Genomic DNA, 24,488 nt, shown 5'->3' with positions numbered 1-24,488 from the left:
GTGGCAATAGTGGGTGGTGTCCTTCCCCTTTCTTCGAAAGGGGCAGATTCAACTTTTCTTATTGGTGGCAATGATAACATAAAAGGGCAGATGATCATATGTGGTTTGATCGGAATATTTCGATAGGAAGGTTTTAGCCAGCAAATATTTTGAGAAATCACATAAGTAAGATACCCTCATATAATGGTGTATTTCAATCTTATGTACGGTGGAATCCTTAACAAGTGAAATTCATGTGAATTTTTGAGTATGGACGTGTTATTCGGATTATGAATGTTGGGCGATCTTTTTCTGGTCAGCAAATCACCAACACTCTTATTGATTCAACTGGCACACTGTTGCCATTTGACTATATTTTGCTTTTTGCACTTGTATGAACGATAATTATGGAAATAAAATATTCTTGATATACAGAGTGGCCACTTTTTTAATGGGATTGTATTGATAACTTTCAAATCATAAGAGTTAGAAGGTCGGTCAAAAAGAGAGAAAGTTGCATTCATACAAGTACTGTCAAGTGGTTCAAACAAATCGAGAATATCAGGGCTGATTATTGAGATATAATAAAAAAAGTAAATTTTGTCATTTTGGTTTTTCCTTTTTTCCTACGTTCTTAATTTGACGTAAACAGATTTAGAATCCAACGTTTTGTACTCTCTGAGGCACCCTCAACCTCATTTTTTTCAATACGGACCTGCATATTTCATGACACTTTTCGAAATAATTTTTCACGCTAAATTCAACGATATATCATACAGTGTCATTCAAAGTTTATTTTCAGGTGACTTTGACTCTTATCCAAATTTCTTTGGTTCGGATCTGTATTGAGTTTACCTTCGGTGAAATTAACAACATGCAGTACATTTCGATAAAAAAATAAACTCACTCGTCTTCAACTGAATGGAATGTAGCAGAATCAAAGCAAGTAATAATTATTCACACATTTCGAGTGGAGAAAAACTTAATTCATAATAATTCAACGAAACTATCATTTATTTGAAAGAAAAAACAAATGATTGTTCGAAGGTAAATAAAAATGTATGAAGTGAATGTTCGGAATCGCCACCATTTTATAAAATGCACTTTGCGGTTCTGGAACTCAAAACTTCTTGAATATTTACTCATTTCCTATCCTTGAATACCTCCCAATGCATTCCAAAATCCTCACTTAATTGATGAAGTTAGACATCAGTATCATTTCTCTTTGAACATATAGTGCGGTTCAATAAATAATAAATTACTAGGATTCTATTTTATTGACGGCAACCTAATTGGAGCAAAATATGTAGAAATCATAGAAGAAATGTTGGATGATCTTTCTATACGATACCGGCAAAATACTCCCTGGTTCCACACAACTCAAGAATAGTCACAAATTATTCAAATCGAAATTCTTCTGATTCATGGATTGGAACAAGAGGTCCAATGACGACATGGCCTGCCAAATTTTCGGATTTAAATCCGCCGGATTTTCATTTATGGCGTGTGCATTGGAAGGTATTCAAGAGTACGAAATAAGCAATTGTATCACAGGTTTGAGTTCCAAAATCGCAAAGTGCATTTCACAAGATGGTGGACATTTCGAACACTTACTTCAATAATTTTAATTTACTTTCGAACAATCATTTAATTTTTCTTTCAAATAAATGGTAGTTCGTTAAATTATTGTGAATTAGGTTTTCTCCATTTGAAATATATAATAATTATAACTTGTTTCTTGATTTTATTCTGATACGTTCCATTCATTTCAAAATGTGTGAATTGATTTTCTTATCTAAATGTATTGCAAGGTAAATTTAATACAGATTCAAACCAAAGAAATTTATATAAGGGTCAAAATCACCTGAAAGTCAACTTTGAGTGATATTGTATGATATATCGTTGAATTCAGCGTGAAAAATTATTTCAAAAAATGTCATAAAATATGCAGGTCCGTATTGAAAAAATGAGGTTGAGGGTGACCCAGAGAGTACGAAACGATGGATTCGAAATCTGATTACGTCAAATTGAGGAGAATAACCTATCAAACCATAATTTTTTAAATAACGTGGGGAAAAAAGAAAAGTCAAAATGAGATAATTTACTTTTTTCATGATATCTCAAACACCGGTCCTGATTTTTTCAATTTGTTTGAACCAAGTGATAATGTTTTCATGAATACAACTTTTTCTTCATTCGGCTGACCTTCTCTAACTTTTATGGTTTGAAAGTTACCAATACAATCCCATTAAGAAAGTGGCCATTCTGTATAATATTTTGTCAGACCCAAAGAAAATTTTCCTGCTATTCCTTTAAAATATTTCAGATTTGATGTTATTTTTTAAAATCCGACATTACTAACGAGGACTTGTGACGGATATCCACTTATGACAACAATCTGTGAAAAAGCGTTTTGGTGTGACACAAAATCTATTGAACTAAGGAAAGAAATTTGCAGTATTATTTATAACCTTTCTTTTGAATAAGCAAATGAATATGTTAATTTGTATTGATAAATAGAAGGGTTTTATTGGAATTTGAGAGCAAATAGCGAGAGTTGTTGTAAGTAGCCCATTGTTTGTTATCCATCGCTGTGAAAATTTCAACAGTGGGCTCCTAACGAAATTACTAAGATTATATCAGTGATCTTGGTAATGTTTTTTTTTTTTAATTTACACTCCACCTGCTACCATTTATTAATTCTGCAAATAGCGACGATTCAAGAAACCCCGGGGAAAGGCGGAAATAAGACATTTTCCAACTTAATATTTACCCTAGCGGTTTAGATTTTGGGTTTCATTACGGCATTTAATGAAATAAAGGACGTTACGTACTTTCAATGTAACTAAAGTCAACACCAAAATGAAAGCGGAAAAATACCACAGAGAACGGCTGCTTTGAAACAGAGAAAAGCGGATGATTGAAATTAAAAATAGTAATGAAGAGGGAGTGAAAAGCGTACGTACAAACTGAAACCGACTTCAGAAGGAAATGAAATTGAGAATTTCAAATCAAGAAATTGCATGAAATTCAAATATTCAAGAAAATCAGACTCTTTTGTTCTGAGTTCTAGAAATATTGAATGGAACGGAAATAAAGTAATAGCCAAAAAAGTTGATTCAAATGGGAACATTTCGTATATATGTTTCCATATATTTTGGTTATGAAAAAATAATCCTACAACGAATTATTTTTTCCTGTTCATATTTTGACGCCCGAGGATGCTATCGCATAGCGAAACACGTGTCGCGGTTTTGTGAACTTTCAAGTGGAAATCTGACATCAAAGATGTTTTTGAATACGTCATATAAAAATGTCAAATCTGCTATAGTTTCTCAGAAAGAAACGTCAGATTCGTTATTCTATACAGCAGGAAAGTGGTAGTAAGAAAGTAATTTCTGTTTTTTGATGTCTTCTCAAATAACGTCAGAAAAAAATCAAAACTAAACTTGCGAATTTCGAGTCTTCCCGAATACCTCTGGTATCAATCAGAATTTGATACATTTCGAAAAGTCACTCAAATAATCTCTGAAATATTGCAAATTGGAAAGTTACTTTCGTATAATTCAGTGTTCATAAATATTCATAACTTAAAAAGTATTTTTTTAAATATGTTGTTCAAAATATGTTTTTTCTGTTAACCAGAGGTCGCACCCCTACGAACGATAACCTTCAGAAGTCGAAACTTGAGCGAGGTAAGGACTAACAAGGTCTCACCTTTCAACGTGTGATTTAACGTGTGATTCAATGTTGATGTGAAAGTAATAGTTTCGGAAGAGTTTTTTTTTGGAAGTAACTTCTCTGTATAATTTACACATCTTTGTGAAGAATAGTTTACTTCAAACTTGATTGCCTTTTTCCTTCCTTTGTAAATTGAGGAGTAGAGAGCCGAAAAGCTTCCTTCCCAAAGACTACAGAATTCTCATATAATGCTGTTATTGGGGAAACTACTATTGGGGAAAGAAACTTTTATGTGATTTTAGATTCGGATATTTTTTCTGGAGATTAAATTTTTTTTCCAGCTGAATACGTGACTGTATAACTTCATACGTTTTTCAGAGTTTGAAATTTCCACAATATGTTTTTCATGAAAAATAAATGAAGAAGTGACCCTGTGACCTATTCAAAAACATTCATAATTTCCATTGCAGTAAGTTGATTCATAAATAGAGTGGCAATATCCACTTTGAACAATTAGCCAAAGTTAATTTCATTTTCATAACAATAATCTCCAAATGAATATATTTCCCGATTGCTCTAGTGAGAAACGATAATGATCTGTTAATTGAGATAATCTGTCCATTATCTTTTATATTCGAAAATGTATTGGCAATCTTTAAACTAGATCTTGCCGTTACTTTCGACTATTGGAAAACACTGAATCCAAAATGTTCAAAGATGTTAAGTAATTCATATATTTCATTTGAAAAGTTATTGAAATCTATGTTGAAATCACCTTCCATCCATATTTTCCCTTCTATTTTAAAAATATCATGAATCCATTCTTGAATTTGGCTACAAAAATATGGAAATTGCCGATTGCAGACGTACAGTGTCATCTCCAAAGTATGCACCGTATGGAAAACTTATTTATTAAGGCTTTTTCAACAAAAAGTTATTCCTGATAAAAGTTTGTGCATCCCCTAGAACTGAACATCCACCAACGAAATACAGTAAAACACACGTAATTTACGAGGAGCCTTCAAATATTTGATTTTGAGAAATGTCGGGAACTGTTATGGAGAAAAGTTGTTTAGCATCGAAATTCAGATTTGAAGTCATGGCCATCTAAGTGGAGTTTTATTTTTTTACTAATTTTTTTTAAATGGGGACTACGAAAAATAAATTTGCATATTACAAATCACACAACTATGGTGTTAACCACGTAAAGTTATTTTTATTTTTTGTTAACACCGAAAATCACTCAAAATTTTACAGTATTGTAACAAGAACTTATCATTCAATAATATTAAATCACAAAACATCAAAATAAAATAGGTATTTTGGATAAAACTCATTGATTTTCTGAAGATTATTTTGAAAGATTATTTTGGACAAGAAAATATCCAGAAAATCAATAAGATTTTTCCGAAATACTTATTTTATTTTGATATTTTTTATTTGATATTATTGAATATCAAATTCTTGTTACGAAACAGTATAATTTTGAGTAATTTTCTGTGTTGAAAAAAATGAAAATAACTTTGCACCAAAAACTTTGAAAAATATTTTACTCTTTAAAAAAAATTGACCGTGGTTAATACCATAGTTGTGTAATTCGTAATATTACGGGCTTTCAAAATAAACCATTGTATACAGGATGCTGTCTATTTATCGTTTTAGCAAAATTTTTTTCGTAGTCCTCATTTAAAAAAGTTGGTAAAAAATGAAACCCCATTTAGATGACCATGACTACAAATCAAGATGTATTTTTTATTACTGAACAACTTTTTCGAATAACATTTCACAAGATTTTTCAAAATAAGAGTACTTTACTCTTGTCTCACAATCAAGTATTTGAAGGCTCCTCGTATATCACGTGTGTTTTACTGTATTTTGTGTTGGTGCATGTTTAGTTTTAGGAGATGCACAAACTTTTATTAAAAAACCCTTAATAAATAAGTTTCCCATGTGGTACATACTTTGGGGATGACACTGTATAAATGGTAAACGTTTTACCACAGTCATTTCAAATCTCATAGTCACATCCACATCATTCAAAATCTTTTTCGAAACTCATATTACTGATGTTCGAAGAAATTGTCGCTAGACCTTATTTATTCCACAAGGCAGTGCCACCTCCTTCGTAAATACTGTGACAGGAGTAATTTACTGGATAATATCCATCAATTGACAGAATACTCATTTCTGAAACCACACACACAGCCTTAATATTTCTTTGGATGGCCGTAGAAGACTTGAATTTTTTTTCCGTTCTATGAAATTTACAGATGAAGATCTGCTGCCACTAATCAAAAAATACATTTGGAAAGAGCATGTGGAAACATGTATTAAAGTGCCTTCACATTTCTCTGGATGGCCATAGAAGTCCTAAAAGAAAACAGTGTTTCTCATACTATAAAATCTCCAGATAGGAAACCACTACCACTGAACAGCAAATACCGTTGGAAAAAGCATGTGAAAATGTTCATAAAACTGCCCTCAGATTTTTTGGATAAATTTCTTCTTGTACTACAGAATTTCCATATAAAGGCTTCTGAACAAAAAAATGGCGGGGTGAGTGGCGGGGGATCACTGTCTCTCTCTTATGGGAGTTTGACAGTCCCCCGGTGCAGACCACACGGCACTCACCCAGTAAAGTTATCGGTCAACCACCCAATCCCGCACCTGCGGGTAACAGGCGTTGGCCGGTTTCAAGCTAGATGTGTGGGAGAGGTGTCTCGCAAGAGTCCTCGGCGGTTACTCATCCAACGCTGGAAAGGTAACTTTCCTAACATGAGTGCCCCTCGGGGTAACGTAAGGGTATGCGGTGCAGACCACACGGCGTACACCCAAAAGTTGTTGATGAACTGCCCTATCCCGCACCTACACGGGTAATGGGCGCGACATCTTCGACATATGATGTGTGGTAGAGGATGCTCGAGAGAGTCCTCGACGGTTACTCATCAAACGTTGGAAAGGGAACTTTCCTAACATGAGTTCTAGGGGGGAGGTGAGTGCCCGCTCGCGGCTGGAGGCTAGTGAGCCTCATCTCCAACTGGCGTTGGCCTCTTAGGGGCAGCGGCTCCGCTAGCGGGTAAAGGGATACAGGGTTGCGGTAATCCATTCATGAGTGCATTGCAGCCCCATTCCGAGACACTGGACGGCTTATGCTGTTCCGTGATCCTCGCCTGCTTCTGTACGGATCCGAGCGTTCGAGGTGTCTGGGCTCGCGGTCCTTCCGGGCTCTAGTATCCGAGTCTAGTCTTGGAGGGCACCAAGGCAGACGCTTGAGGTGTCGGACCCCGGTTGGACGGAGCTACTAGTATCCGAGCTTAGGATCCCGACCGGCCACTTCCGGGACCACATTCCCAATTGATTTGGCATGGTTGGCGGGGGCAGGTGTGCGACGCGAGCACTCTCTGGCGAAAGAAGAGCTTAGTTAACTTGTACGAACGTTCGGTCGAACGCTGCCGATGGTCCTGTCTCTTGGTTAGCCACACTAAGTAGATGTAAGGAAGCAATTCCGGGTTCGGTGAGCGGGAGGAAGCCCTGCGAAATCCTGTTGGTGTGGGGTGAGGGGCGGTACCCGCAAGGATTTCCCGAAAATGGGGGCCTAACCGGTCCCCCAGGCCCCCCGGTGCGGTCGTAACTATGACTCTCTTGTTTCTCTCTCATGTTTCCAGTTCAACAGTTGTGAACTGGAAACAATTCTGTTGCTTGCAGATTCTTGATAGTTATCTTTTGTCTTCGATTATTTTTTCACTGAGATCATTGACACCCATCAGAAGATTTTGCAAATATTCAATAGTTTTTGGTAGAGGGACACTTCGAAACAACAACGATACATCAAAAGATATTAAAATCTCTCAACTCAACATCTTCAATTTCATTTATGAATTTATATGTCAACAAACTTCGAAATAAATCGTGAGATAGTTTAAAACTTGGTTAGCTATACAGCAATTTTACAATCAGGGAAACTTATGGCGGAGGCGGAGGTAAACAAATCACACGCCCTAGGTGTGTTGTTCATTTCTGAAACCATGTCAACCATTCAAACGTTAATGTAGGGTTCGTTTTCAGTTGAATCATCAATTATCTCATAGTGATATCTGACTTTGTCAATATCACAACAATATTACTTTTGACTGCTGACAGAGTCAGCAATTAGTGAACCCTATCTCCTGAAAACGCCAATTTGCTTTGTGAAACGTGCGTCAAGAAGAGTGTTGTAGATCTGGTGTTTGGGAACAGTGGTTATTTCGAATATTTGAAACATTTAACATGAGAATTACCATATATACACGCACATATTGTTATATATAAATTTACGCACCCAAAATTCAGAAATTACCCTCCACACCAAAATTTAGATCTGACGTTACCCATCCGAATTTGTATTCAGCCATATCTGCAGTTCGAAAGGGACCGATCTCGTCCGAGTTCTTTATCGTCTCACCATCGTAATTATCAGTTTATAAAATAGTATACCTGGTCAGACCACTAGATTGATAAGGATTGTGAGTTCATTTTCGAAAAAGATTCATGTTCAACAACAATAAATATATCGAAAGGTAGGAATGAAATAATATGTAATATTTCTATTGCGGTCAAGAAATTAGTCATTAGAATCACTAGTTCAGAGAAAAAACATTCAGAAATGAATCGGGAATAAATTCAAAAACATACTTACAAATTAATTCCATCGTAGCCAGCTCCTAGTCCTACGCTGTCCACTCCGGCGACTTCCCTTATGTGATTTATGTGTGCTAAACAAAAACAATCTATTAGATTCAGGCAGAAAAAAACCATATGGACGTAACAGTCTGAAATATATTCGTATTTATGCGATGCAAATGAGATGGAACATGGCCAAGCATAGTTACGACTAGTTCCATTCCTGGAGGAGGACCAATTATCACAGAAGAATGGAAATGGGAGTGACTAAGGATCGATCGACAGTTATGTGAAAAGATTTTTGTTAGAATATGAGTTTCTATATCTGGCAAGCCACAAAATATAAGCAATGAATATTTTTCAACATTATGTATGAAATGAAACCAAACAACACGAATTTTAAATTCCCGTGTGATGAACTTTATTTGAAACTGAGAAAATACTTCAGACTATTCCTGAACTGATGGAGAGATTGCTCATTTTTTGTCCTGAAAATAACCTGAAGTGAACGTTTTCTGAAATATTTCTCACATATAGAGATTTGCATCAGAGTATGCTGGATTCTCTCCAGAAAAGAGCCGTCCGACTGATTGAAGATAAAATCAATATACACGTTTCGAAAATGGAAGGTAGGTATGAGACCTACCTCTATTCTATGATACTTTTACGAAAAGTGTTCGACTGATTCAGCCCGCTTGATAGCACCGAGAGAAGTATAGCCTATAGCACCGAGAGAAGTATGGGTAGGACGTACGCGGCATTCGTAAAATAAACTTTCCTAGACAATTTTCCCAAATGAATATATCTAATCTACAATAATCACAATTCAACGTTTTACAATGACTCTTTCCATCTCAGATCGAAACATTCGACTACTGATGTTGATTATAAAGCTGAGAAAAAAAATTAAAAGTAGTGTTACTGGAAAACGAAGATTGGAATAGATCAACTTGAATTGAAAGGGGCATATTTTAAAGAGTGATTGGTTTTAGGGAAAGGAAGTTTTTGGCTTTCTACTTCTCCATTTTCATACAAAAATGTGAAACTCTTCAAAAAAAAAAGAATCAATTCCGAAATAAACTCAGAAATAGTGTTGAAACGTATGAAAGACACGTGGCTGACCTCGAACAAAGATTATTGTTTTTTTAAAAAGAGTTTGACTATTTGGGCCATGTTACAGACACTGAACGATTATGGAAAAGTTTTGAGAAAGTAGCAGCAGTGTTGAATGCACCCAGAAAAACTTCCTTCCGAACTTAGCAATGATAATAAGCCTATTCAAGCTGTTGAAGAAGGGAGACCGCCAATTCGAAAGGAAGGAAGAAACAGAAAAATCCTTCAATTTGATTCATAAGTTGATGACAGAGGATTTTTTTTCTTAGGAGGGGGGGAATTTCTCATGGACTACCTCTATGGCAGTGTCGGACTCTTACTGTCTAAAATCCTTTCTCACTATTACTTTAGTGGCTCTTTCCCGGACTGCTTGTGGAATTAACTCAGAAAGAGAGAAATGTTTTGATGTTTTCATTGTTTGTTTTTGTTGTTTGCCCATCGCGGCTTATTTTCCTATGCTCATTTTTCCCTTTGTATTTTTTTCTCATCAGCATTATATTCATAAGTGTGTCCGGCATAAATTGACTGGTTTGGTGTTTTGCTAGGATTCGATCTCTTTTATGTATCCGAAAAATGTATGCTCCACTGTATCCTTTTCTTCATAGTAGATACAGCTATCTTCTCCACCCCAGCGAAAATGTATTTTATCGGCTTCGAAACAACCATGCTCCAAAAGCATTGGGTGATGTGATAACTTGTTTTGGTATGTTTTCTTGACACCCATGTTTCGATATCAGATGCGTGCTATGATCAATAGCGCTCTTGCTGAGGCAGTTTTGTATGAGCTGGTTATATATTGTCATTTTTCGCTGCATACTAAATGAAACTCTTCGAAGTTCATCCTCTCCATCGCTCTTGTTCATGTTGGCAAAGCATATACCATCTTATTTTCTCTTCCTGCTAATTTCTTCACATACTCTCCCATATTCAGTTCTCTAACGAGGGGCATTTCTAAGTACTCGACATTTGCTAAACTTTCCACAATTGTGCCCTCTAGGCATATGTTTCTGATTGGTATTTCATGTACGGCCTCCGTCTTTAGTGGAGCCAGGCGCAGACCTTTAGAACTTATTCATACTGTGATATTGTACAAGGCATAGTTTGTTACCGTTTTCAGTTTTTGATTTGGCGGTTATGACAATCTCTAAATCATCTACAGAGCCAACTGTCCCCATTTCTTCTGGACATGCTACATTCAGGATTCCATCACAGTATGTACAGCGTTGGTTCTCCTAGGAATCCCTGTGGGACAGCACATGTGACTCTCAACTTTTATTTTTCGCCTACTATAGTCCATCTCCCTTCGAAGTAGTTAACGGTTATTCTGAAGAGATATGGCGTAATATTTCTCTTTCGTAGCTCTCTGAGGATATTGTTTCAAGGTGCTGAGTTGAACGTAATCTGGACGACTAAGGTTACAATCATACATAAACTTCTCTTATTGCATGGTCCATCTTTCGATTTCTTCTTCATTTGTAATACTCTATTATTTGCATCGGTGGTTCAAACCATATTGTTCATCGGACAGTTCTCCGTTACTATCGATCTCTCCTCTAAATCTGTACAAAAGTAGTTATTCCAGAATTGTTGCTACGACATTGATTATGAGTTAATGTAAACACGAGACTTGCCTTTTTCCAGACTAGAGGTTTTACTGGATTTTGAAGCTTCATTCATTGCTCTCAGTACTTTCACTGGGTATTTGTTCATCTCTTCCTTGATTATCCGCCCAGTCTCAGAGACTTCTTGTTTTGTTTTCTTCACCCGCTAATCCGGTCTTACTTTTTCATTTCTCTCTGTCGTTTTGTGAACTGAGACGACAATTCATTTGATTTTCATATGCAAGCAGCGAGTAACGCGATACGAAGGAACGAAGAGACTTACGAGGTGTTGATGAGGTCAATAGAGTAGGTCGAAAAGTTTCGACAAGAATCATAAGCCGAAGGAGGATGTAGTTGCCAGGTGAACACTGGGAAGGCGCATTGTTTGAAGGTGACAGTCACAAATATGTCAAATGTTACCAATGCTGCGTGCAACGATTTCGTTAGATCAAATAGCAACAAAGAAACTATAAATGTTGACCTTGGTTGGTACTTGGCAAAAATTTCATTCAGTAGATACTTGTGATGTTCAAATACGGAAATGTAGCAGGCACTACCATTTTATTGTTGGGAGATGTTAATCATTCAAGAAAGGAAAGAGTTTTTCTGGAGCCTACGTGTTGTACTTGTTTGTTAGGGTTGTTCAATCTAGTGGTAATATTAGCATATGTGTTAATGCAGTGTACGCTGTTGTACAAGCGAGAAATATTCAACCCGGACTCATATTATTTCTATCCACTCTGCAAACATTATAAATTCATTACTTTCTACGTTGTCAGTAATTCAAACTGGATACCAAATTATTGGTTACGAAAGATGAAATCCAAAAGATCTATTTTTGAAGGTATTTTGTTTCAATCTGCTTTGGGTTCTTTTGAATACCAAGGTATCACTGAAAAAGTAATACATGAAGTCAGTTTTTTCAGATATGAATGAATCCGAAATAATATCATGAATTTCTAGATTACTACAATAATGCAGATTTGTCAATATCGATCAAGAGCTTTTCCATCATGCACGTATATCTGAAAACAAATCAAACTTTTCAGATTGGAAGCGACAGAAAAGTTTTATAAGTTATCGAACTCATTTTAAAATTCATGAAATTACAGTATATAATTTCATTCGAGCAACAATTCTGCAAACTCATCAGTAAAATTTTTTATGCTTGAAGTTTTTCGCAGTATTCGTATTCAAACAACGTAGTTCTCTTATACGGAAGTACACTTTTGTGGTAATCATATGAAATCCACAAAAATAAGTGAATGCTCGTCACAATTGAATAGTTCAAATATAAAACAGAATTCCCAGTAAAGTTTTGAATTTTTTTTTGTTACATATCTAATTCCGGATCTCGTTATTTTATGTGATCTTCTGTTTCGAAAAATAATATCTTTAGAGCGTGAATTGATCAATCACTCAGGAAATGCAGGTTTTATACTTCTATAAAAAAATGTGGCCGAATGAGAACACGCAGTAAATGCAAAAAAGTTGGGATATTTTCTATTTCACCTTAAATCGAAAAAGATGAGTAGGAAGAAAACCGTATTCAAGAGTCTATGATATTATATTTCAATTTTTGATTTGATTTTCAGTCAAAATGTCTTTGTGAAGCAGTTGATTATTTTTTTCGACCACATCTCATAGAGAAAAGTAACGGCGTAACACACAAAAGTTCACTTTGTAATTTTTTTTTCTTCAATAAGTAAGTATTCAAAACGGCATAGAAAACTGTTTCAAACAATGCTGTAATGTTTAGATATCAGCAATAATGTCACCTAGAATCTAGATATACTTGTTGAGTTTTCCAAAATGTGGTCTTCAATTGATCCTACAAAAATCTAACGAATCTGAATCCCGTGACCGTCTAATAATAGAGGAATCATTCAAAAACTTACGAAAAGAAAGTGCTCCATCTTGTTGAAATGTTAACTCCTCATTGTAACGGTATCTATGTTTCAGAGAGTCTGCTAGAGTCAATGTCAATATTAAAAAAATGTCAAAACTAGTTTTTTTGGCCATAGGTTTGTATGTCTTACATTTCGTCTACAATTGCAGTAGAGAAGATGTTGAAGAAAAGGAGGCTGTGCCCTAATTGTCTTTAGAGCACTCACTATATTGCCTAGGGTTCCGTTTTTATTCCATCGGTTGGGTTAATCGGACTGATATATGTGTTGTTGAGTTAAGATAGCCGCAGTTGAATAGCATGAATTCTCCCTTCTTTTAGGTTGAAAATGTATCTGAATTTTCAAATTTTCATTCGAGAAATGAAATTTGAGAAATGTCAGTCCGTTCTCCTGTAAAATGTTATGTGTTGAGTCCACGCATCTGTTTTGGGTACCTCACACACATCCGTCTAGCATGACATCGGCAGATAATAACCTTGCATCTATTTCAAAGTCAAAACAAACTTGACGGCTAAATCTGGCAATGACAGGTGAATGAATTTATTTTCGATCGAAATGATGGCATTTTCTACTTTTCAGTTATAGTTACGCCGACGTCATATACTGTGAAGGTAGTAACGGAATGCAAAAGCTACGTATAATATTAAAAATCGACAAGTTTTTTGTTATACGTAACCAAGAAATACAGGCGTAAACTAAAGAAAATCGGCTCATCAAAGCAGTTGTCTCTTCAGACAATTTTTAAATTCTAATCAAACCCCAAGATTTTCCCAATCCTGAAATATTTCTCTTCCGAATATGTATTCTGTAATTCAATTTCGCTGTTTTCAGTGTTTTCCCTACATAAATTAGACCTAAATAATAACTGTTTTTTTATTCGTCACAATGAATACAACATTGCACAATATTCAGATCTTAAATTCCATTGGATAGTTACAAACAACAAGAATCCACTTTTTTTTTCTTTATATTTGTGAGTAGTGGCTCTAAATACCTATTCTGCTACTGCTGATTTGCTGTTTGGCCTAATGAGACAATTTTTTGTGTCTCCATAGAGCTACGTCTTCACGTGGTGCCATTGTAGAAAGACCCACTACCGAAGGAATCCGGTATATCCATGGTGTTGCTGAATGCTTTCTAAGGTCCTTGTCTGTTCGTATACTCTCTTTATTGGTTTTAATTGGAAAGGAAGCCTTTCCATTGACAGTCCTATCTGGAATTATTAGGTTCCTCAGAGCGACTCTGTAGCTCGCAAATATGTGGGCCCTCTCAAATAACATTTTGATTACCTTTCTTCGCTATCGGATAATTTCCCATTCACAAAAAATTCGTCCAAACTGTCGTCAAATTATTCATTTTTCAGTTAATCTCATCTGCATCGTTCTACGTATAGCTCTTGAAAGATCCAATACTGAAAGTGTTTACAATACCAACATTTTCTAATATACTGTTTGAGGTGCGCTAGGTCACGTCTTTAATCTGAAATTGTTACTGTCTTCCCAACACCGAATTTATTGCTTAGCGACTCCGGTTGGGCCACAAGAAAATTGAAGGAAAATATACAGATTGAGTAATGGTTCGAGGTTGTTTTCATGAATTATGGAATTTCCAGGACAGAGGCGCTCAAGAAAGATTTGTTTTCAGTAATAGGTACGCCAGCAGGTATTTATGTTCAGTTTTTCATGTTTCTGTCGGAGTTACAAATCTGCTGTTCACTCAAAATGATAGAACATGCTTCCATCGATACAGAGAGGATACCTGGTTATCACTCATTTTCGGGAATGTTTAATCTGAATGGGTATAGGGTAAAGAAAATAACTTTTGTCTTTTGTCTAATTTCTACTGAGTTTATTATTTGTTTCGACCGGTTTCGGTGTGTTAGACCATTCTAATCCTCAGTTAATAAAACGCTAGCACCAAAACAAAATGAATTGACCAAACCAAGAACACGTTCTTTCAAATAAATCGAAAACATTTTTATTTTTTATATCATACATTTCTATATTTCACGTCATATACAACTAATGCCTAAAGAACAAAAATTATAGACTCGTGTTTGATGTATCCAAATTTCCTACTATATTCAAAATACTTTAAAAACGGATCAGTATATCCTTGATTTTGATTCTGAAACAATAGAAACATTCAATTTACAAGACTACTTATGAGTGCAAAAATGTTTTGGATGTCAACAGATACTTTAGTGATAATTAATCGGGTAGTAATAAGTAAACTGTCCTGCCCAAGCGAGGATTTTGGGATTTACTAAAGCGCGGCAGATTAATATACAGGGGATACCTTGTACTCAGTTAAGTACCTCCACCTCATCAGAAATTCTCGAGCGCATCAGATCAAGGTAGGGTGAGTTAATTACCTGCTAAAAAGTGTATATTCCAGTAATCTGACAATTTGAGTGTGACGTAAAGAAAGGGGGGGGGCAGCAAAGTTGTAAAAAAATAACGTCATTTCGACATTCTCGAGCGTAGCTAATTTTTTTTAATTTTGAAGCAAATAATTCAAGGATAACGAAAAATATATAATCTGACGATTTCCGCAAGCCGAAATAACAAAAATTCGTCGATAAAGTTTAATGCGTGCAGCTATGTGATACATATATTTCCCTTTCCAAGTTTCTATTCCTCTATTCTCTATTCACTTTGTCTCTATCTAGTATTCTCTCATTCCGTCCCCACTCTGAATTATGTTGCCATGACGCCATCACAGCTGATCATAGAGACTCGTTCGTGATGAAGATGAAGTTGATGATTGATTATTCAATTAATTCATGGATGTAGCCTGTGTTACTACGTGTAAATCATAATGAAGAAAAGAGAAATTAAACTTTCTATGTTTTTTACCACTTTTATTTATAACTAACGTTACTGCCATTTCGTCCTATAAGGACATTTTCAAACTTATACAATATATAAGTGGTGCATAGGTGCATAGGTGGTATGTGTACATCACAGATTACAGACGGTTCTGGGCCTCCCCCCACCACTATGACGTATTTATTGCTTTTTTTGTTGTTGTTTAGTAACATCAAGGCGATGTGACCTTGAAGGGTCTGGTGCATGGATCGTTCAGATTTTTTTTCATATGAGATTTTGTGTGTGTGTGTGTGTGTGTGTGTGGGTGTGACAGTGACGTAATTACATTTGATTGGTGTGTGTGTGAGAATGCACTGTACAGGGTTTCATCATGTGCTTGTCTATGTACAAACATACGTCTGCATACTTCGAAGATCCTTCAAGTATTGAATGTTCCATCGATGTGAGCCCACCAAGTTAGTAGTGGTGTGACGTCACAGCATCAACCGTTAAACGGTAAGAGAGCGAGATGTCCACTTCACGACGTGCGGCTGAGTGATGCGTATTCATCGGTGTGCCCTCACCTCTATCGATGCAGTGAAGGCTGTGACGTAACGCATCGCTCTAGCCTCGCTATCGATGGTGACACGCAGGTGGCCGAGGACTGTGCTAACGTCTGCCCTCTCCGAGAGCGCAACGACCACTGCCTGTTCGTATCGACATCCAGTTGGGGAGTGGGCTTGGCTGTGACGTCAGGCATCTCTAGTGGGCAGCAAAGTAGGGTGAACTGAAGAGAGTTAAATAACGTCCATTTGTATAGATGATATTGAAGAATCTCGTGAAGTATTAATCTGAAAATTATCGACTTGAGCTGTGCCAAGGTATGGTTAGGGCGAATTGGATAAATATAACAATTGACAGAAATTCTCCCTATTATAGCAAAATTTTATCTCACATTTTCGCTTTGAAACCTCATTGAACTATTGAGGCCCGCGTCGGACTGCAAAGTTAAAGGTTATAAAATAATTAGAGATGAGTAATGAGAAGAGTTCATTGCATGTATTCAAATGATTCAACATGAAACAAACCAATAAAGCACAAGTGATAAGAAATGAGAGTTCACAGAGTGAATTGTAACTATCCAATGGAATTTAAGATCTGAATCTTGTGCAATGTTATTTTAATGATGACGAATAAAAGAACAGTTATTATTTAGGTCTATTTTATGTACGGAAAACACTGAAGAGAGTGAAATTGAATTACAGAAACATATTCGAAAGAGAAATAAATATAGTAGGATTTGGAAAAATCTTGAGGTTTGGTTAGAATTCAAAAATTTTCGAAAGGGACAACTGATTTGATGAGCCGATTTTCTATAGTTTGTGCCTGTATTTCTTGGTCCCGTATGACAAAAACTTGTCGTATTTGATATTGCACGTAGCCTTTGCATTCCGTTTCGACTTTCGCAGCATATGACATCAGCGTAACTATAACTGAAAAGTAGGATGTGCCATTCCTTTGATCGAAAATAAATTCATTCACCTGTCATTGCCAGATTTACCCGGCAAGTTTGGTTTGACTTTGAAATAAATGCAAGGTTATTATCTGCCCCAAAACAGATGCGTAGACTCAACACATACCATTTTACAGGAGAACAGACTGACATTTCTCACGCATATGCATGTCTAACATGAACAGAGAAGTGCACATCGAATACTTGTGCACTCCTCTGAAAAACGTATTTTGCCTTCCTAAAAATGGAATTGAATTTTTTGAGACATAATCTCTTGGATATATACTATGGTCTAGTGTATTCTAGAATCTTTATAAGGCAAAAACGCTTCATTAGACTTAATTATGATCTCAAATACAGAGAATCTTGTAAGAAAACATTCCAAGACAAAAAAATTTTCACATTACCATGCATTTATCTTCACAAAATATTAAGCTACGTTCTTGTACATTCCCATTTGCTAACAAGAAATGAGGAAATTCACTGTCACTAAACGAGACGAAGAAACGATTTCCATCAGGAAAAAATAAACCATAATGAAACAAATTTTCTCATATTCAAGAAAAAAGTCAAAGACTTTTTGGTAACAAGTTGTTTTTACTTCCTGATAGAGTATGAAAATAATATTTTTGTGTAACATGTGCTGTTATTGATATAAGTGCTATAAGATAAAATATCTTTTGTAAAATGTGACGTGTCATATATACATTCATGTATCGAAAATGATGACAAATGTCACACTACGTTTTTCTTTTCGAAACATGATTGATTACAAATCTGAAGCCATACAGTAGATGATATTGATATGATTTACACTGAAAAGCAGGTTTGTTCTCACTTTGGTTTTTTTCTCCCCCACCATGTCAAGATCTGACAGAGCAGTTTGGTTTGAGCTTGAAACTGAACCAGGTTATGCTAGACGGAGATTTGCGGAGTTTCCAAAAGAGATGCGTAGGGTCATGCCATTTTGCAGTAGGATAGATTGATATTTCTCACACATGCATATGCTTGCCTAACAAAAACTTTCACGTATTGCAGTACAATCTAATCATTTGAAATTCAACACTATATTGCAGTATCTGACGGTGGAGTGTGGTTTGACTGTGACGGGGTTTGGAAGTTCTCCAAAACAATGTATACAGTCACAACACATCATTTTGCAGCGAAAAAGACATATTTGTCACACCTAAATATATTCTCGACATGAACTTTTACATGTCGCAATACACATGTTTCAATTTGAAATGTATTACTATCTCCTTCTTAAAACACAAGATACAAGCCAATATGACGTAAGCGTGTATTCAACTGAAAAGGAGGTATTTCCACACTTCAACCTGAAAACTGATTCCTCCCCTCCACCATTTCATGATCTGACCTTGAAGTTGACTTTGATCTTCAACTTGACTACGTTCGTATAGGGACGACAGCTGATTAACGGAAAAAAAATTGAACAGAAACAGAACATGATTCAAGACATGTATTACGATGAAAGATGTGAGGATTCAATAAATGTCCATGATGTTACGTCACCAACCAGAAAACACTTTGTTTGTTTGGATAAAAGATCTATCAAGTTTGGTGAGTAATCAACAAACAATCATAATAGAAAAAAATATTTTTGCCATAGGTGTTTTCACTGTTTTTCCACGCAAGCTATGTTAGATAAACACCTTGAAGACTGCTCGAAGACAAATGAATGCCTACCAGAATTACTTATGGAGGGAAAATATATTTTGAGGTTCAAAAATTTCAAAAATAAAATTACATCGCCTTTCGTCATATATGCCGAGTGTATTGGTATCTGCACAAGATGGCAATAAATATCAACGACACATTCCGGCATCTATTGGATATTATGTGAATACACTACTATCATTTTATTGATCATTTCGTGATGAAAATTGTATGAAACGGTTTGCAAACGAGATAGGTCAGTTTGCTGAAGATGTTGCAACTGTGTTCCAGTGTCCATTCGATGTAGATATATCAGCCAGCCAGGAAACATTTTTTCAGGCAGCAACTCATTGTCATATATGTGACAAACCATTCAATATATCAGACAAAATAATAAGCGGTCATAATCGTCAAATACCTAAAAATAATTAATCGCCAACCATCACACATTGAGTGCATTATAAACTGTCAAGATGATCCAACAATTCCCATCGTGTTTCATAACTTATCAGAGTATGATACACATTTTGTTATAGGAAATATTACATTGGATCTCAATGGAAGTGTCGCCGTTTGGCTGATAACAAAGGAAAAGTATATCTCCTTCACTAAAAATATTTCTGATAGCAAGATTCACTTCAGATATTTTAACTCTTTCAGATTCATGAGTTTTTCGCTGGATACGTTAGTATCATATCTATCAGATTTTCCAAATCTCATATCACAGTTCTCCAACCGTTAGAATGATGAAGAGTAGAGTTTAACAAAAAAGGGTGTAATAAAGATTCTATTCATTTCTGATGAGTGTCCCCAAATGGTAATATTTATATTAAGCTTAGAATACACTAGACCATAGTATATATCCAAGAGATTATGTCTCAAAAAATTCAATTCCATTGTTAGGAAGGCAAAATACGTTTTTCAGAGAAGTGCACAAGTATTTGATGTGATTATTGAAAGACAATTCTGTTTCGAAACCTAGATTTATTTGGAAAGGGCGCTGATACTTACTTGTGAACTGGATAAATGTTGTTTCATTTCCATTATTCATTAAATGATTGGTTTTACACCAACATTCGAATTCATTGATTACTAGTTTTGTTCCATTTTCAATTTCATTCAGATCTGGGGACGTCACAATGTTGTGTCATCGGCATACATGAAAACTCGACCCTCGAGAAAATCCTAGTATTTAGTTTCAAGGTTAAACCAAACTTCACCATCAGATTTTGCCAATGTGTGGAAAAAAAGAGACCAAAGTGAGGCGATACCCACGTTTCAGTTGAAGTTACGTCCATATCATCCACTATGTTGGTTCAAATTGTAATGTAATCATATTTCATTAAAAAATATAGTGTAGCATTTTGAATCATCATTAAGTATGCGGTACCTAGTTCATGTTAGACATGCATATGCGTGAGAAATATCAGTTTGTTCTCCTGTAAAATGTTATGTGTTGAGTCTACGCATCTGTTTTGGGGCAGATAATAACCTTGCATTTATTTCAAAGTCAAACCAAACTTGCCGGGTAAATCTGGCAATGACAGGTGAATGAATTTATTTTCGATCAAAGGGATGGCACATCCTACTTTTCAGTTATAGTTACGCTGATGTCATATGCTGTGAAGGTCGAAACGGAATGCAAAAGCTACGTGCAATATCAAAATCGACAAGTTTTTGTCATACGGGACCAAGAAATACAGGCACAAACTATAGAAAATCGGCTCATCAAATCAGTTGTCCCTTTCTACAATTTTTGAATTCTAACCAAACCTCAAGATTTTTCCAAATCCTACTATATTCATTTCTCTTCCAAATATGTATTCTGTAATTCAATTTCACTCTCTCCAGTGTTTTTCGTACATAAAATAGACATAAATAATAACTGTTCTTTTATTCGTCATCATGAATATAACATTGCACAAGATTCAGATATTAAATTCCATTGGATAGTTACAATCAACAAGAATTTACTCTGTGAACTCTCATTTCTTATCACTTTTGCTTTATTGGTTTGTTTCATGTTGAACCATTTGAATACATGCAATGAACTCTTCTCATTACTTATCTCTAATTATTTTATAACCTTCAACTTTGCAGTCAATTGTTATATTTATCCAATTCGCCCTAGCCATACCTTGGCACAGCTCAAGTTCATAATTTTCAGATTAATACTTCACGAGATTCTTCAATATCATCTATACCAATGCACGTTATTTAACTCTCTTCAGTTCATCTTACTTCGCTACCCACTAGAGATGCCTGACGTCACAGCCAAGCCTACCTCCCAACTGGATGTCGATACGAACAGCCAGTGGTCGTTGCGCTTTCGGAGAGGGGGACGTTAGCACAGTTCTCGGCCACCTGTGTGTCACCATCGATAGCGAGGCTAGAGCGACGCGTTACGTCACAGGCTTCACTGCATCGATAGAGGCAAGGGCACACCAATGAATACGCATCACTCAGCCGCACGTCGTGGAGTGAACATCTCGCTCTCTTACCATTGAACGGTTGATGCCGTGACGTCACACCACTACTAACTTGGTGGGCTCACATCGATGGAACATTCATTACTTGAAGGATATTCGAAGTATGTAGACGTATGTTTGTACATAGACAAGCATATGATGAAACCCTGTACCGTGCATTCTCTCACACACACACACACCAATCAAATGTAATTACGTCATTGTGTCACACCCACACACACACACACACACACAAAATCTCATATGAAAAAAAATCTGAACGATCCATGCACCAGACCCTTCAAGGTCACATCGCCTTGATGTTACTAAACAACAACACCCTATATAAGAGGGTACAGAAATGATACGATAACTGCATAAATTGTTGAAAATGTGAATGAATTCAAATTAAAAAAAAAATAGACTCAACTGTATCCATTTGAATATCCGTAGTGTTATCGAAAATGAAGGTGAACTATTGATTATCTTGAGTAACTTTAGTGAAAAATTGGATATCATTATTTTATTTGAGACGTATATAGTAAATGACCCCAGCATCATAGGAATTTCCGGGTAAAAGGCATTTTATAATGAAGGAAATCTCAACAAGAATGATGGAGTTATAGTATATGCTAGAAAAGAACTTGATTGATATAAAAAATATTGGTGATATCAAAATTTTACGAGTAATTATTTCGATGGAAAAACATAAAATTGCATTAAGCGCCATAAACTTACAGAGCCCCAAGTCCTGCCAAAAAAAAATTAAATTTAGACTTAGCTGAGTATCTTCAGCATTCCATCAGTGCAAACATACAAATGATTTTTGGAGATATGAACCTCAACCTATTATTATGAGATTGTGAAATGGTTGAAGAATACAACAATATCCTTAGTACCGAAGACTTTATCTCATATATTAATGAAATTACGCGACCTAGTTTAGACATGTTTAGACCATATTTTTATAAAAACAAAAAAGGAAGTAAACATACATCATATATTTTCAAAACAAGTATTGCGGACCATTATGCAGTCGATGTTTCTCTGATTTAGGAAGAAAGAGATGCCAAAATAATGTGAAATACAGAAAATATATAAACTATCAAATTATGGCATAATAAGGAATGTTTGTTTGAAGGTGATTGACAATGTTTCATGATAAATTTCACTAGTTCGGACTTCCATTGTCTAATATATAAAATGATTTGAAATCCCTGAAACAACTACAAAAGAAGAATTAAAAATAAATAGCTGTAAATAACAATTATATTAAGCAAAAACACTGAAATGAAATAATAGTGAAATAAAATACAAGTAAAAATAAAACAATTGAACAATAATTAAAAATAATGAAATACAAACTGAAAATAAAGATAAAAATGATAAAGTTAAGAGATTTCAAGCCAAGTTAATTCATGACGTTTCGATTCCTAGTATCCACAATCGTCTTCGGGTGATGACTGGACTGATTCCTCCGAGAGATGACTATTCATGGGTCGTTCGGGTGAAACTAAGAGGCCATTGAATGTTCGCATTGCTGAGCACAAAAAACACACACAGCGAGGGGAAACCAGCAAATCATAAATAGCAGACCATGTTTGGACCCATTAACACAACATCGAGTGGTCCCAAGCTGAGATCTTACACAGAGAGGAACAGTAGTTTAGGAGAAAATTCAAGGAAGCCGCATACATGTTGTCCAACAACATATTCAGCTAAGCCATCGTAGAAATACGCAACATATGGAAACCCATCATCGAGCAAAAAATGGTCAAGTCCCGCCAAAACGGTCATCTCCCACTGTACCAATGAAGCGAAAAAAATAGAAAGCGGGGGGATAAGTGAAAGTACTCGAACGACCCATAAATAGTCATCTCTCGGAGGAATCACTCCAGTCATCACCTGAAGACGATTGTGGATACTAACAATCAAAACGTCGTGAACTAACTTGGCTTGAAATCTCTTAACATTTTCATTTTTATATACATTTTTAGTTTGTATTTCTTTATTTTTAATTTTTGTTCAATTGTTTTATTTTTACTTGTATTTTATGTCGTCATTATTTCATTTCAGGTTTTTTGCTCAATATAATTGTTATTTATAGCAATTTATTTTCAATTCTTCTTTTTTAGTGGTTTCAGGGATTTCAAATCATTTTATATATTAAACAATGGAAGTCCGAACTAGTGGAATTCATAACATGGAATGCTATGTATGAATCAAAAAACTATGTATGAAGTATTTGATAGAAAAAAATACTGTCACTGTTAGGAACCAGAAACAAAAAAGGGGAAATAAAAAGTGGATTAGTCCCGAACTAGTCGAAATGATAAAAGAAAGAAATAAAAAATATCATAACTTCTTGAAATATCCAGAAAATGAAATTCACAAACAACAATACTCCACACTCAAAAATAAACTGTGTGAATTAATGACAATTGCAAAAAACAGTACACAAAAAAACTATAGAGAGAAATAATAATAATTCTAAAGCACTTTGGTTATTTGTAGATGAAATATACAATAAATCTAAACCTGAAACACAAATCCCAAAAATAAGTAACTGATGATGTAACTGATATATGTAACTCATTCAACAAATACTATGCCTCACTTGGAGAAATATATGCGAACCGAGTTATCGAACCAAAAAACTACAATATTTGAAAACAAAGTTTCAAAATTCATTGTATCTTTATGAAACTGATACAAATGAAGTACATGACGTGATCATGGAATTGAAATCACAAAAGTCACCAGGGCATGACGGAATTCGCTCGGAAAATTTGAAAATGATTTCTACTGAAATTGAAGTTCCATTGACCATTCTTATTAATACATGTTTTGAAAATCGTTGTTTTCCTAAAATATTCAAAACGGGAATAATCAAACCATTGTTCAAAAAAGGGGATAAAATGGATATGACCAATTACAGACTGACTACACTGATTTCGAATATAGCAAAAAAAAAGAAAACATCATGAAAAGGCGTCTTGTGAAATTTACAAATAAATATGATTTATGAACAATATGGATTTGAGGAGGGAAGATCGACAGAAGATGCAATATATAAACTT

At 35.3% G+C, this 24,488-nt stretch overlaps 1 protein-coding gene across 1 annotated transcript in view; it reads right to left on the bottom strand.

Annotated features, from left to right (window-relative positions):
- Window positions 1–24,488, bottom strand: part of LOC111503350 (dipeptidase 1) — a 343,243-nt gene that overhangs the window by 5,444 nt on the left and 313,311 nt on the right. The window contains exon 8 of the mRNA XM_074170807.1: window positions 8,336–8,411. Coding sequence (XP_074026908.1) covers window positions 8,336–8,411 — 76 coding nt within the window. The remainder of the gene's footprint in view (window positions 1–8,335; window positions 8,412–24,488) is intronic.

Source organism: Leptinotarsa decemlineata, unplaced genomic scaffold (genome assembly GCF_025532065.1).
Source record: "Leptinotarsa decemlineata unplaced genomic scaffold, Ldec_3_MD MMD2_P_RNA_scaffold_9, whole genome shotgun sequence".
Taxonomy (NCBI): Eukaryota; Metazoa; Arthropoda; class Insecta; order Coleoptera; family Chrysomelidae; genus Leptinotarsa; species Leptinotarsa decemlineata.
The sequence above is the reverse complement of the archived record's forward strand: the minus strand, read 5'-3'. Positions and strand labels throughout refer to the sequence as shown.